General features: G+C 33.2%; 2 protein-coding genes and 1 pseudogene across 5 annotated transcripts; 1 reads left to right on the top strand and 2 right to left on the bottom strand.

Moving 5' to 3' along the window:
• Positions 1–601: 601 nt before the first annotated feature.
• LOC107945385 (protein EMSY-LIKE 3) lies at positions 602–5,710 on the top strand. 4 transcript variants are annotated; one of them, XM_041109553.1, is made up of 11 exons: positions 602–1,049; positions 1,936–1,971; positions 2,301–2,533; positions 2,630–2,739; positions 2,848–3,088; positions 3,183–3,377; positions 3,452–3,520; positions 4,357–4,602; positions 4,691–4,759; positions 4,839–4,902; positions 5,376–5,710. In XM_041109553.1, the coding sequence occupies exons 2-11, from the start codon at positions 1,944–1,946 to the stop codon at positions 5,447–5,449; spliced, it is 1,329 nt and encodes a 442-aa protein (XP_040965487.1). In that variant the 5' UTR covers positions 602–1,049; positions 1,936–1,943; the 3' UTR covers positions 5,450–5,710. The 4 variants fall into 4 exon arrangements, with proteins under 4 accessions (XP_040965487.1, XP_040965488.1, XP_040965486.1 ...); XM_041109554.1 differs by having other exon boundaries at positions 603–1,049; positions 5,379–5,710; XM_041109552.1 differs by having other exon boundaries at positions 603–1,049; positions 1,834–1,971.
• A 175-nt stretch (positions 5,711–5,885) lies between these two features.
• LOC121225305 (uncharacterized) lies at positions 5,886–8,525 on the bottom strand (annotated as a pseudogene).
• A 1,035-nt stretch (positions 8,526–9,560) lies between these two features.
• LOC107945393 (enoyl-[acyl-carrier-protein] reductase [NADH], chloroplastic) lies at positions 9,561–12,971 on the bottom strand. The gene is made up of 13 exons (XM_016879380.2): positions 12,807–12,971; positions 11,611–11,916; positions 11,429–11,538; positions 11,291–11,346; positions 11,133–11,217; positions 10,991–11,038; positions 10,786–10,860; positions 10,603–10,714; positions 10,459–10,510; positions 10,334–10,385; positions 10,178–10,235; positions 10,010–10,108; positions 9,561–9,931 (listed from the first exon to the last, which is right to left on the bottom strand). Exons 2-13 carry the CDS (start codon positions 11,885–11,887, stop codon positions 9,777–9,779), a joined length of 1,179 nt encoding a protein of 392 aa, XP_016734869.1. The 5' UTR covers positions 11,888–11,916; positions 12,807–12,971; the 3' UTR covers positions 9,561–9,776.
• Positions 12,972–14,677: the final 1,706 nt, after the last annotated feature.

The raw sequence follows: 14,677 nt of genomic DNA, 5'->3' as shown, positions 1-14,677 counted from the left end.
ACTTTCGTACCAATATTTTTTTTGGGTTCACTTTGGTACTTGAACTTGGTAACTAGATTTATTTTCGTCATTGAACTTGAATTCCATCAATATCTGATTATGTGATCAGTATTCTTGAAATAGGACTGGATTAATTAGACTGAAAACCAATCTGTATATTAGTCTGAACATAGAAGTTGAACCGGTTGAATAAGAAACTACTTAATTAAAAATTGAGAAAAAATCATTAGTTGAATAGGTTAATTCCATTTAATAAAATTTTTATTTTTAAATTTTTATAAATTTTTAATTATTGTTGGCCTAACAGCTAAATTTATCAAACAAGTTAAATCGAGAATCAGTGATCTGACCAGTTTAACCATTGGTCTGGTTATTAGAACATTGTACGTGACATTTTAAGTTTGTGTCATGTCATCACTTCTAAAAAAATATTTTTTAATATTCAAGCGATGATGTTCATTGAATTTTTATATTTTTAAATTTAAGGACTAAAATAAATCCAACTATTAAATTAGGCACAAAAGTAAACCTAGTTCCTAAACAAAATGAGACGAATTAGCCATTAAGAGCATAGAGAGCGGAACTCAAACCTTAAAAAAATTGTGCCGTATAAAACATATTTCAAGTCCGCCTTCTTTCTCTTCCCCTCCCTTTCTCAAGCACGCGCGCGCACACACACACTCTCTCGCAAATCCAAAAAACCATATCTTTTTGTTTTCACATCAAAATCCGCTCTCTAAACCCTAAATTTATCCCTAATTTGTATTTCGAAGCCTCTCCTTAATCCCTCAAATTATCGTCATTGTTCAAGTTTCAAGCACAAATCGAAAATTTAGAAACGGAAATTTCCTCGGACGAAATCGGTTTCTCAAGATTTAGCTTCTTTCGAGCTTCTTTGGCTGCAATTTTTGTCTCGGGGTTCGAAGAGTTTTCGGAGAAAGTGTAGTTTCGAAGTTGATTGGAAGTGATTTTTTGTTGGAATCTGAAGGGTTTTCGGCGAATTAATTGCCTTTTCGATCCTCAGAATAGAAGGGATTTGGTCGAGCAAGGTGCGCTTGTTAGGTTTTTTTTCCTCTAGGAGACGAATTTTGTGAATGCAGGGTTTGTAGTTGATGAAATTGACTTGAATTTTGTTTTTAATGTGTATTTATTTGTTTGGTTTTAAAACGGCGAGAGTGGTTGAATATTTCGAAGCTTAATTTGGAATTGAAAGCTTGAATTTCTGCATTGTCTGTTTAGTTAAGATCTTAGATTTGGGAATTAGGTTTTTGTTTCAAAGAATTTATCGAATTCATTTTTATTTTGCCTCATGAAAAGCGAGTTGCTGTGGAGTAAAATTAACTAACAAAAGCAAAATGGTAATTTGACTAAAAACTGAAACATGAAGAAAATACAATGGCTATTCCTCTATTCATGTATTTTCTTCTTCAGAAAGAGTTCAATTTTTAATTTTTTGTTCCTTCATTCAAATTTGCTTATAGAACTGAAATGCAAGTAACAAAGCAAACACGAATTGGCGTTTCTATGCATATAGTTAGAAGCAGTAACTAAGGCAAATTCATTAAGCCAAAAACCTAAATCATATTTGTAAAACACCTGAAACTGTCACGTTGTTTTGATCTTACTAATCTAGTTTGAAGCAATAAGTGGCAAGTATAATTTCCGTGCTTAACATTTTTAAGAATACATTTGAAGGTTCTGGAGTTCAGCTAGGGTTTATTTTTATAATTTATTGTTGTTAATTCTTGTAGCACTAAATATTAGAATACTGAGCTTATAGCTAGTTTAGCTAAATTGAAGCTTATCAATTAATTGGATTTTTATTGTTTCCAGGTATTTGTTCTTTGTCTTTCACAAGAACTTGGCAGCTTGTTTTTGGTGCTTGTATTGGTTCATAGGTTATTTCATAGATTTTACTGATTATTGAATTTGAAGGAGCTATCATGGACTATGAGCTTTCTGATAGCAGTGGTGAGTTGAAAGTTCATTTTTAGTTTGTTTTTTTTCTTTCCCTCATATATTTGATGACTTTGAGATTTAAAGAGCTTGGTTTATTGATGGGAAAATTAAGTGGCTTTCCTTGGTTAAATTGAGTGAAGATTTAGGGTTCATAACCCTATATTTAATATGTTGTCCTCACAAAAGGTTTGAGCTCCTTTTTTTCTCACCCCATTCTCTCCTTCTCAATGTTGTAATTTCTGCATTGTCTTGAAGTGTTCTGCAAGCCTTTGCATAGATTTTGCCTTCTCATAGAAGCTTAACTCAGTTGATGATTTTTTCCTGATCTGAAACAACTGCAGGAACAGATGATGACCTCCCTTCTTCACATCAGAATAGGTTTCAAAGAGGGGGTCGAACTGCTGCAGGAAATGGAAGATCAACAGTTGTTGGTTCTATGGGCAATGGAAGATCAGCAGTTGCTCCTTTGCCTAGGATTCATGGTGACATGGAAACACAAATCCATCTCATTGAGCAGGAAGCATACAGTTCGGTCCTGCGGGCCTTCAAAGCTCAATCAGATGCTTTAACTTGGGTATTTGTCAAAATACTTATTCAATAATTTATCCCATAAAATTTGTGTCAAGTAGGTTTTAAAACTATTTTAAACCAAATATGTTTTCCCTCTCAGGAGAAGGAAAGTTTAATTACTGAACTCAGAAAGGAGTTGAGAGTGTCAGATGAGGAACATAGAGAACTTCTATCAAGGGTTAATGCTGATGACATGATCCGGAGGATAAGGTCTGACTATACTATGTCATGCTCTGTTGAGCAGCATTTATTAAATATTGAATGACTTCTTATCATCTCTGCATTTTAATGGGAATTATGATCTATCATTGCTGTTAGAGAATGGAGAGCAGCAGGTGGGATCCAGCCTGGAATGCTCAGTACAAGTCAGCCTATTCATGACCCTGTACCTAGTCCTTCAGTATCAGGATCACGCAAGAAACAGAAAACATCACAATCTGTAGCTTCATTATCTATGGTTGCACCATCTCCTGCACTGCATCCATCTATGCAACCATCTTCATCAGCCCTGAGACGAGGTCCTCCTCCCTCAGGTGCAAAGAGCAAGAAGTCAAAATCAGTGAGTCACTTTGTTCCAAGCGAAAGCTAATATGCATATCCTATTTTCATCATTTACTGATGATGTATATTATTTTGCTGTATCCTCAATGAAGTCGACGCAGTACACTTCCACAGGTCTTCCTGGCAGACCCCAGGCTTCTAACCGTATGTCTTCTGGGGCCTTTGCAACAAATGAATCTGCTGAAGCAGCACCATATGATCCATTAATCGGAAGGAAAGTTTGGACAAGGTGGCCTGAAGACAACCATTTCTATGAGGCTGTTATTACAGACTATAACCGACTTGAGGTATGTTTTGTAGTTTTTACATTAAGATGTTAATTAATGGAGCTCTTTATAATCCTATGTTTCCATATTGATAGGGGCGGCATGCTTTGGTTTATGACATTAATACAGCAGATGAAACTTGGGAATGGGTCAATCTCAAAGAGGTAGGATTATTGTGTTTTATGCTATCTCATGCAATGTATTATTGCTTTGTATTACCTGATTTACCTTCAGTTAGCATATTCTGTACAGTTTTTAATAAAAACAACTTTCAAGTTTGTTGCATATTTTTCTCGGAAACTTTTATGCCATTGACAAGACATTGTAGAATTTATATGCATGCTTATCCTTGTGGCTTGAACCATGTGTTTCCAGAGATATGGTTATATCTCATAGAGTTACAGACTTTCAGTACAATGTCAATCTTACTAGTTAAGCGAATGATCAATACGATTTTCTTGAATTCAAGTGCAGTTGGGTTTGGAAATAATGAAATTTGGAGGTCCCAATTTACTCTTGCCTTTATTTAGATATATCTATTAAAATATGAGCAAGGATCATGTGATACAGTTATATTTCCTAGTTGATCCAAGCATTAATCAATTCAAGTTGTGTTATAAAGTACCGACCAATGTCATCAACTGTTTTCACATCTTGACAATTTGCTTCGTTATTATCATTCTCATTCTAACTTATCAAGGGTTTTGCGATATATTCAGAGGGTAAGGCTCAATGTTTTGGAGCTGTTCTAAGTTTGTAATATTACCTGCTGAAGTGGTAACTTTTTCAATTATAGCTTCTCTCAATTTTTTGTTACTTCCTAGGATGTCTTTTACAATCTTCTTATGCATTTCACTACTTGAGGCTCATTATGAGCTGTAAGAAACATAGAATGGTATTTTTATTTATCCATTTCTTTGGTTATTTAATACAACATCAGAGTAAATCCTTTCTTTATGCTTTCTTGCCACCTGACTGATTATTTTATATATGATGGTAGATATCTCCTGAAGATATTAGATGGGAAGGTGATGATCCTGCAATATCCCGTAGAGGTGGCCGTCCTGGACCAGGCCCTGGGATTAAGAAGTCCATGGCTTATGGTGGTGGGGTGGTTGGAGCAGGAAGAGGTAGGGGGAATTTAAAGGGTCAGGGCAAAAAGGATTTCCCTTTGACACAAAATGGTGTTGGGAAAAAGGTTTTGGGTGATATTGAGATACTTCATACAGATACTCTAATTAAGGAGGTATTATTGCGGCTGAAAGATCATCTACTATACAGTTTTTGTCAAAATATGTTGTGTGATTGTATTCTAATTTTGGAAATTTGAATAGGTGGAAAAAGTTTTCGGTGCAAACCATCCCGATCCTGTGGAGATTGAGAAAGCTAAGAAAGTGTTGAATGTAAGTATTGTCCTCTAATGATTTTCATGTGTTGTTCTACATCAGCTATTGCAACAATGATGATGGATCATTATTGCAGGAACATGAACAAGCCCTAGTTGATGCAATTGCCAGACTCGAAGATGCTTCCGATGGTGAAAGTGGTAATCACTGATTGCATAAGTTATATAATTTTAGTTAAAATAAGGATATGCACCAGCTTCTATTGTACACAATCTAATTGTAGCTTTTGGATGTTCGGTTTACCTGTGGCAAGGGTGTAAAATTTCCAATTAGTTTTTTTCCCCTCTTCACTGTCATATTCCCATAAGAACAAAAGCAATGATACAAATTTCAAACAGGCAAGAATATCAATGTATAACATAGATCCTATCTTAAGCCTGCCTCATTATTTAAAACAGCAGCAAGATGAAAAACCATAAAAAGAGCTTGTATATGTTTAAGCTTGTGTGAGCTCTTATGTACCCACCAAGAGGGGGGGGTTGTTAATAGCTTTATTCATGAAGAAAGACATCTGTTATTTATTCATCTATTTTATGCAATGGATGTCTAAAATACATACATAGTTTGGGTAGTTAATAGTTTTTAGTTTTTATTTATTTGTTTGGCCTAAAAGCAGATGGGGAGCATCCGTATCTCTCAAGGACAATCAATGGATCAACCAAGGGCATGGAGAAAACTGCAGTTTGATGATAATGATATATGCCATTTTAGCCATAGCATATTTTATGCATTCAGCAGCAGAAGCTTTTTTTGTACCCTGTTTTGTGATACTCTTATATCAGCTAGGCTAAAATGCCTTTTTCCTTTGGTACATAATCTTTTTAGGCAGAAGGTTCATTGGGTTTAGTCTCATTTGTAACTTGACTTTTAACTTGAAAAATGCTTTGTATAAAATTTTTTTAAATGCTAGTGAATGATAATATTCTGACCTTGTAAAAGTTTTTTTAATTTTCATTGTGTTGCTTTATCCTCTTTGTCTCTATCTTCTTCATTTGGTTGTGGTCATGTTCAGTGGGGGGCCCATATTTTCACTTTCATCAAAAACATCATTGATTGGAATTTTGGAACCAAAAAAGGTCTAACTTCCTGCAAGCTGCAATATATATATACACAAAAAAATCAATAAATGCAAAAGCAATGCAAAATTCATCAAGCAACTAGTACAAGAACTGGTTACTTGTCCTACAAAGAGGCAATAAATTCAAGGATACATTTCACCATCTCAGAATCAAAAGCAGGGCCTTCCATTTCGAAGTGGCCAGCTCCTTCGATTAAACGTGTTTCATTGTGACCTGCTGCTGATTTCAACTTGTTATTAAGCTGTTTCACGCTCGTAAACCCATCCTCAGTTCCCATGACGAAGAGTTTCGGTTTTGGGGACTGAAGAATGGCTTTATGGTGACGTCCGAAAAGGATTGAGGCCATCATGCCAAAAGGGTAACCCAGACTTACGTAGCCAATGATTTGCTCAATTTGATCTACTGCGGAACCAGCAATTGGTGCCCCTGCAACAAAAAGAACCCATTTTATCTCTGAAACAGCAAGACAATTTAATGTAAAAGAAAACAAAACCTTGGCAAATCAGTTATACGGGTGATTTACTGGGCTAGATAGAAACCATACAATCCACGCACAAACTAATAAAAAGCTGTAAGAACATGTGATACCTAACAATGATCATTTTTAATGTATAAAAGGCCCATGAAAAGCTCAATGCCACAATCCTCACAGATTTTCCTGCAAAGAAACTGTGACGCCACATCACCATATATCACTTCCACTCAAACCATGCAATATCAAAATTGTATGAAAAGTCAACCGAACCATTAATGCATTACTGAAATAATTTTTCATAATTTAATTACACATATGATGCATTAATGATTTAGTTTACTTTTCATACAAAGTTGCTTACGTTACACGATTTGAGTGTAAGTGATATATGTTGATGTGGCATCACCATTTCATACAATCCTTTTTTGAATCGATCACCTAATATTCTTTCTAATCATCATTAATGAAAATTGTCTCCCCAAAGCAAAATACTAACCCTAAATCCACAACACATCAACAACTTCCACTCCAAGGAAAAAAAACATTAGTTAACCTTATACAAATTCACTAATTTCCCTTTGATTTAAGCCTGTAATAAGAATCTTGCTAACCCTTCATCTTTATATATAAAGTACAGCACAGTGAAGAAACAAAGCTCATCAAATTTGTCTTAAGAACTAGCCAAAAGTAATAACCTTTACTTTTACAGACAAAGTGAAGCAAATAAAAAAGGGTAAACAACACTAGTAGTCACTCAACTATTAGTAAATTTCTTTTTTGGTCACCCAACTATAAAAAGCTACAAAATGGTCATGCAACTATTAGTAAACTTTGAAGGCAATGAAAACGATTGAACTTCCCAACAGATCATTTCCTAAAACAATAGTCAACAATCTACTATACTAAATCATCTACACATCTATTAGATATGTATTTACCAAATTCGAAAAGTATAGATCATAAATCAAGAACCACTAGCAAGCAAAACAAGAAATCACAAGTAACTATGGATTCATCACTAGAATTTCCTTTTTTTCTACAAAAAGGGAAAGTACAAGATTTTATCAACAAGCAACCTGAAATCATTGATAAGACTAAAATAAAGTTACCATTTTTTTAATCAAATTACACGATTAGCACTTGAATTCATCACTAGAATTTCATCTTATAAAGAAAGGGAAAGTAAAAGATTTTATTAACAAGCATCCTGAAATCATTGATAAGACTAAAATAAAGTTACCATTTTTTTAATCAAATTACATGATTAGCACTTGAATTCATCACTGGAATTTCCTTTTTTCTAAAACAAGGACAGTGATAGATTTTATCAAGAAGCAACCTGAAATCATTGATAAGCCTAAAATAAAAATACCATCTTTTTATAACTCGCACGCCACTGGAAGGAACAGATCACTACCCCACACAACTAGCAGGCAGTTCTTGCGATTCAATCCCACAACGTAGATATGGGGTGAACAACCGTAGTCCAAAATACCAATTTTTTTATTATCAAATTACATGATTAGCACTTGAGAAACAAGCTAGAGTTAAATCTACCTACAAATCATACAAAATATAACTTTTCCAATTAACTTTCTCTTCAATGTTACGAAGAAATTAAACTTTATTATTTGTCTTCTAAAACCAAATTATATAGAATTTAATACCCTATCTAATAGGATCTAAATCTAAACAAAAATAATCTAATCCTCCATATAAAAAATCAAGCTATTTGCCCCCAAAAAACAACAATTATACCATACCTGCAGAAGAACCCACCAACAAAATCTTATTAGGAGACAGATTTTGAGAAACCCAATTGCAAACAGCAACAACATCGGCAACTTCAGCAAAACCTGTAAGAGAAGGTTTCCCGGTCGACTGTCCAACACCTTTTCATAAGAGCTTGACAACCACCCATGATGGAGTATTGATGGACAAGGACGATTACCATGTTGTCTTTCACTTGTTTTGGTTTGAAAATTCTGGTCATTAGGTTGACTCCATCAAGGGTTTCGACTGTGGATGACTCTAATGTATAGTTGGGCATTGTTGGATTGAAAGCTTATAGAGAGAGATGAAATTAATGGAGAAAAAGTGGGGGGGGGGGGCTTGAAAGTAATAGAATGAATTGAATGAGGTGTGAAAAGATTTTTTTTTTAATGGGAGTTTACAGTGTTTGTTTAGTTGGACTACTCAATAATCAATGTACAATACGAAGGCCATGAATTGATTGAATGCTCAACTTGGGCAACTTTATTTTTTATTTTATTTTTTTAGCTTGGGTAAATTACCCCTAAAGTCACTAAGCTATTAGTAAAATTTTATTTTAGTCACCCAACTTCAAAAAGTTATAAACTAATGACCGAATTATTCCAAAGTTTAAGTTAATGGGTTATTAAAATCGCTACTATATGACCTTCTTTGTTCTTACCGTCTATGCCAATCGAAAGTTCTTTTTTCCTTTTTCTTCTAGTTTTATTTTTTCCATGAAACAACATTGAACATCATGAATTTGCAAATCAAAATCTAAATAGTTTTATTCTCCGATTTTTAACATTGACCATCATATCTACTTCGACCTAAGGTATGTTTTTCTATTTGTTGATGGGTATTGATCATCGAACCGTCGCTTGGAGCTTGCTACCCGAACTATTTAAAAAAAGCTTAACAGCCCAGTGACTTAAATAAAAACTTTTGAATAGTTTATTGACTCAAAAGAAATTTTTTGAATAATTCAGTGATTATTTTGTAACATTTTGAAGTTAAGTTATCTAAACATAAACTTACAAATAACTTAGAAACATTGGGTGTGGTTTTCCCTTTTATTTAATTTTTCCAATTCTCAAAGCTACCCATAACCCTAAACCCTTAAATCCGAATATAATACTAGCTTAAGAGTGTTGCAATAAAAATTAAGTCAATACCATACTAGTGAATATATCGTTTTTGACTTGTTGCATTAATGGTATCAATTTAGTTATAGACTCATTCGACGTATTTTTATTTTAATGAGTACCTCTTGGTAAAAAAATTGTTCAGAATAATTACGCATAATTTTTCAAATCATATCTAAATTTCAAATTAATTTTTAACTATCACATCAGCTTAGGTGTTAAAATTAGATTTTGTTCTTATACTAAGATATTAGATTTCGTTAATGTGTGATGACAGAACAATATAAAATTACATCATGCATCACCTAAAATTTTAAAAAGAATATTAAATAAAATACAAAAAAGTATTAAATGAAACAATGAAAGGGCTGTTTAACTCTTAACACCCCAACAAATCCATCCATTAATTGAAATTGTTCATCCACAATTTTGCTGAAACCTATTGTGACAAAACTCAATCTACCAAAAACAGAAAAGTTTAAAGAGGCCGGGCAATGGAGATTAAACATCGATACTAAACATTCGGCATTGAATTTCGGGTCTCGACCTTGCTGTACCCGATTCTAGTGCTTGTCGCTCGGAATGTTGAGGTCTTTAAATATGCGACTGTCAACTCCGATACCCATTGCATTCAAACCGTTATCAACATATATGACGGCACCCGTGATAGCCGAAGCCAATGGAGATGCCAAGAAAGCAGCAGTATTCCCCACTTCATCTGTTTCATCATTTTATCATTAATTTATTAACCATATGGTTAATTAAATTAAAATCTCAGTTAGTTCCGTCGAATCACCTGCAGATAGTTCTTTTTGGAGAGGTGCATTGGCCTTCGAGTATTCGATCATCATGTCAATAAATCCAATTGCTTTCGCAGCACGACTTCTTAGAGGGCCTGTTTGCTAGAAGCATAAATTTATGGATTAACCAGAAAATATTAAGTGCAAGACTGAGTTGTTCTTACCAGCAGATATTGCGTTGACCCGGATTTTATGTTTTCTTCCTGCTTCAAAAGCAAGGACCTGAAATTTAATGAGGGAAAATAAACATGCCAGACTCGGGAAACCAACTATGTGATCAAGTTCATACGTAGACGAGTCGAAAACAAATTAGAACTCACTCTTGTGTCACTTTCGAGAGCTGCTTTAGCAGAACTCATACCTCCGCCATATCTGCATTATGACGCTATTTGAGACTTGACTTTGTTTTCGGAATAGTAAGCCAATGAAACACGGAAAAACCTACCCTGGAATTATTCGCTCAGAAGCAATGTACGTAAGAGAAATTGAAGAACCTCCTGCATCAGCAATAGCTTATTTCAGAAACACTACAAGAATTAAGCAGGTGCAGAGAACAAAATGATAAACTGAGATAAAAAAAAGGACATGCCTGGATTCATTAAGGGGAGAAAATGTTTGAGTAAGGAAACGTAGGAGTAACTTGAAGCAGATAAAGCTGCAAGGTATCCTTTCCGGGATGTCTCCAAAAGAGGTTTGCTGACCTGTTAATGAATAATTGCTCGTTATGAACATAGCTGAAACTGTTAGCGACCGAACCTCAAACCTCCTTTACCTCGGGGCCATTGGCTAGTGAATGCACGAGAATGTCAATGCTTCCGAAATCTTGTTTAACGGATTCAGCAACTTCCTACAACACATACAGAACATAACACAAAAATCACAAATGCACTGACTGCCATGAAAATTTACCTGTGACCTAAACTTTTAGGCTCGAAAAGTTCTGAAGGTGAAGTTCTAGTAGGTACGTTCGTACATACCTGAACGGTCCACTTTGAGGATCCGGCATAACGCTTATTCGTTTTAATCTGCACGAAGCAACCACGATTTTAAGTTTGCGAAGATATATGAACTTGTCAGCACATAAAATCTCTAGAGAAACCATAAACATATATCCATTACATCTTCGGGTACATCATCGAGGTTGTCAAAGACTGCATCTAGAGGATATACTTTGGTAATCTCCATTAAAGAGCCATCCGGCAATCTGAAATATCAACTTCCATTAATTCATGAAATATTGATGATATTATGGCATATAAGTTATAAACAGCTCATACAAGCGTGATTCATTGAACTTTCCCCGTCGCAAGCCGGTTTCGAATATGTTCAAAGCCTACAAGGAGAACTCTATTGTCAACATGCTGCCGTGTTTATCAGGACCAACAAAAAGCTTAGATAAGGCCTAGTTTACTTACAGGCACCCATGTTCCGACTAGTATTTCAGCGCCTGCAGCAGCAAGAGATTTTGCTATTGCCCAGCCATATCCATTGTCATCGGCTACACCGGCAATAAATGCCCTCTTACCTGTCGAAAGCAGCCATAAAACTTATATAATATAATGATACAAGAGGAAGTATTACGGTACATAAGACGAACCTTTCAAGTCAATTGGCAACCCAGAAACAGGCCTATTTTCATTAGATTCAGACATTGCTTTCGTTACAACCTTGCTAAACTTTACTGTGGATGATCTGAAACCGTGTCGGAAAGGGTTTAAAGATGATATATTGCACGAATTCGTTAGCTTCGGCCACAACACCGTTTTGGGATTCGAACATAGAATGGCAGCACCTGCTTTAACAACCCCAGGAGAAAATGAAAGACAGGGTCTTGCTGCCATTATTTGTAGGCTGGAAGCTACTGTTGCAGCCATTGTTAAAATATGATATTAAGCAGCACAATCTGAAAATTTGAAAAACAAAATGAATAACATAAAACCTATGTTACTTAGAACTCAGTATAAGTACCATGAAGGCCCTTGTACTAAGAATCAGGTTGCATTTTGCCCCCTCTACTAAAAATATGGGCAAATTAGTCCCTATACGTTAGATTAAAGAGCAAAATGGTCATTTCCGTAAAAATTTCATCCATTTCTACTAGTAAAAACTGACATGATTGAAGGTGTACCTCATGCTAATGTACAACGACTCACTTTTGACAATAGAAATGGATGGAGTTTTTTTACAGGACTAATTTGATGAATTGATTTGCTCATTTTTTGAGTAAAGAAACAAAATGCAATTTGACTCCTGCCTCCATAGTATGTTTACCCTCAAGCCTCTTGTGTAAGTGTCGGATACGAGTATTTACCTCACACGGGTTTCCATATATTTGGAAGCTACATAGCATAAAAACAAGCACATAGAGAGCATGCATAATTGGAATACATTGTGCTTTTAAGAGTATAAATTCATTTGGCTTTTTCATATTTGTAGAATTACTAATCAACTAAACTCAAAATTTTCACTCATTCATACACGTATAAATAAAACCAAATTAGCTAAACCAGTTTTTTTTCTTTAAATGCAAAAGAAAAACCCTCAAAAATACAAATTAAGCTGAAAATAACCGGTTAAAGATTCCATCTTTTTACCATAGCAAAAAAACCCAAAATTCCTCACTTTGTATCTCTAAGAAACACACACATTCTGAAAATAAAAACTTGACATATTTCCCAGAAAACAAAGGAACCCATATATAAAGGCATGGAAATTTTCAGAATTTGAGTACCCATTTTAGATATACAGCAGCAAAAATGTTGGAACCTATGAACAGAGAAAGAGATAATTTACCTGTGAGAGGATTTTGTTTTGTTGAAAGTGTAATCTGAAAATGAACCATTTATAACATAAAATACTTCTTGTTGTTAGCTCTTTCACTTAAGCTTTGCCTTTTGCATTTCTTTTATTTATTACAATTTCTTTTTTTAACTGAGAAAGAGAGCAAGAAAATATGGTAACTAACCATAAGAGCCATTTTTTTTTATTTTAAATTCTTTATTTTTGGATAAATTGTAAGTTTAAATTACATTTTGATCATTGAATGTTAAAAAATTATTATATGATCATTAACGTTATCGATTTATTGCACTATAGTCATTGAGTCGTTAATTGCAGTTCAGGGTGTAATGACAATTCGACGTGGCCGTTAACAATATTATTTTTAGGTTAAAATATGCTCCAAATCTTTTATTATTTATACATTTAGAATTTATTCACTTTACTGTTATTTTAATGAATTTAATCCCTCTACTTTTTATATTTCAAAATTTAGGTACAATTTATTAACACCTTTAAAATTCTTTTGTTAAATTTGCTAGTGTGACATTTTGAAATAAAAGAATATTCACTTAATAACAATGTAACAAAAAAGAAATTGAAACAGAAGAATTTTAACAATGTTAACAATTGAACTTGCATTTTTAAATCCAAAAAACAGATAGACTAAGTTCCTTGAAATAAAAGTAGGGGACTAAATTTTAAATATACGAAAAATACATGAACTTGGAGCATATTTTAACTTATTTTTTAAAGTTAACCTGAAAAAAGAAGGAAAAAAAATATACCATTAACTATAATTAACGACTCGATGATCATAACATGATAAATTGATCACATTAGTGATTATATTGTAATATTTTAAAGTTCGGAAACCGAAGCGTAATTTAAACCATACATAAGTTACTAAATTTGTAGTTTACCACTTTTTAATAATACTAAAAATTAGAATATATTACATTATATCCATTTTATAATACTATAAATATAAATTAGAAAATATTTAACCAAATTATTTTGATGAATATAAAATTAAGATATTTGTCTGTGTGTTTTTTTTAAATTATATAAAAGGGTGCAACCATTTTTTAAAAAGAATATATTTACTTTATTGAATTATATTTTTATAAAATATAATTATTTAAGAAATATTTTTTTTATTCCGATAATAGTGCTGAAAACATATATATATTGTGTGTCACCTAAATTACGGCATCAATTGTTAACAAACTTTTTGATAAAAAAAGATGAATAAAAAAACATATAAAAAGTTTGACAAAATGATAAATTTAGTCCTTAATATTCACTTTTTTTTTTATTTTGGTCCTATTTTTTCTTTAGATCACTTTAACTTTTAACTTTAAAAATTTTATTTAATTTGCTTCTTTTTAGAAAAGTCTATTGAAGAATGAAAATTTCAAAGATGCTGTTCATGTGTACTACATAAAATTTTTAAAAAATTAATAAAAATCATTAGAAAATTTTAAAAAATGTATCCATGTTAGTAATGATGCATAATATATTGCCATGCATGCTACCATATCAAAGCCATTAAAATTTTAGCAGTTCAGTCAACTTTTTTTTATATAAAATAAAACAATTTTTTCGAGGTTTAGAGTTTAGAGTTCGAGGTTTGGGTTTGGGGTTTGGGATCCAATATTCAAAATTCAAGATTTGAAATTTAGGGTAAAAAATTCCCAAAATTTAAAATATAAATATATTTGAAGTAATCTTTTGTAGGTCCTTTTTAGAATAAGGTGGTATTCGAATGTTGGCCAGTTAAGTACGTGGGTCTAAATTGATTTGGGCCAACTTTTAATGGGATTTTCGAGATTTGATTAATTTAGTTTAAAATATTAATTTATGGGGAGAGATTCATAATATAA

Source organism: Gossypium hirsutum, chromosome D13 (genome assembly GCF_007990345.1).
Source record: "Gossypium hirsutum isolate 1008001.06 chromosome D13, Gossypium_hirsutum_v2.1, whole genome shotgun sequence".
Classification (NCBI taxonomy): Eukaryota; Viridiplantae; Streptophyta; class Magnoliopsida; order Malvales; family Malvaceae; genus Gossypium; species Gossypium hirsutum.
This window is presented reverse-complemented; position numbering and strand designations above follow the sequence as displayed.

What these genes read in the sequence shown, in the direction of transcription:
- LOC107945385 (XM_041109553.1), top strand. Translation starts at nt 1,944, where the DNA reads ATGGACTATGAGCTTTCTGATAGCAGTG. An exon ending in TGAGCTTTCTGATAGCAGTG is followed by an intron (nt 1,972 to 2,300) that starts GTGAGTTGAAAG and finishes AAACAACTGCAG; the next exon opens with GAACAGATGATGACCTCCCT. An exon ending in TGCTTCCGATGGTGAAAGTG is followed by an intron (nt 4,903 to 5,375) that starts GTAATCACTGAT and finishes TTGGCCTAAAAG; the next exon opens with CAGATGGGGAGCATCCGTAT.
- LOC107945393 (XM_016879380.2), bottom strand. Translation starts at nt 11,887, where the DNA reads ATGGCTGCAACAGTAGCTTCCAGCCTACAAATAATGGCAGCAAGACCC. An exon ending in TAGTCGGAACATGGGTGCCT is followed by an intron (nt 11,347 to 11,428) that starts GTAAGTAAACTA and finishes TTCTCCTTGTAG; the next exon opens with GCTTTGAACATATTCGAAAC. An exon ending in CTCTCGAAAGTGACACAAGA is followed by an intron (nt 10,236 to 10,333) that starts GTGAGTTCTAAT and finishes ATTAAATTTCAG; the next exon opens with GTCCTTGCTTTTGAAGCAGG.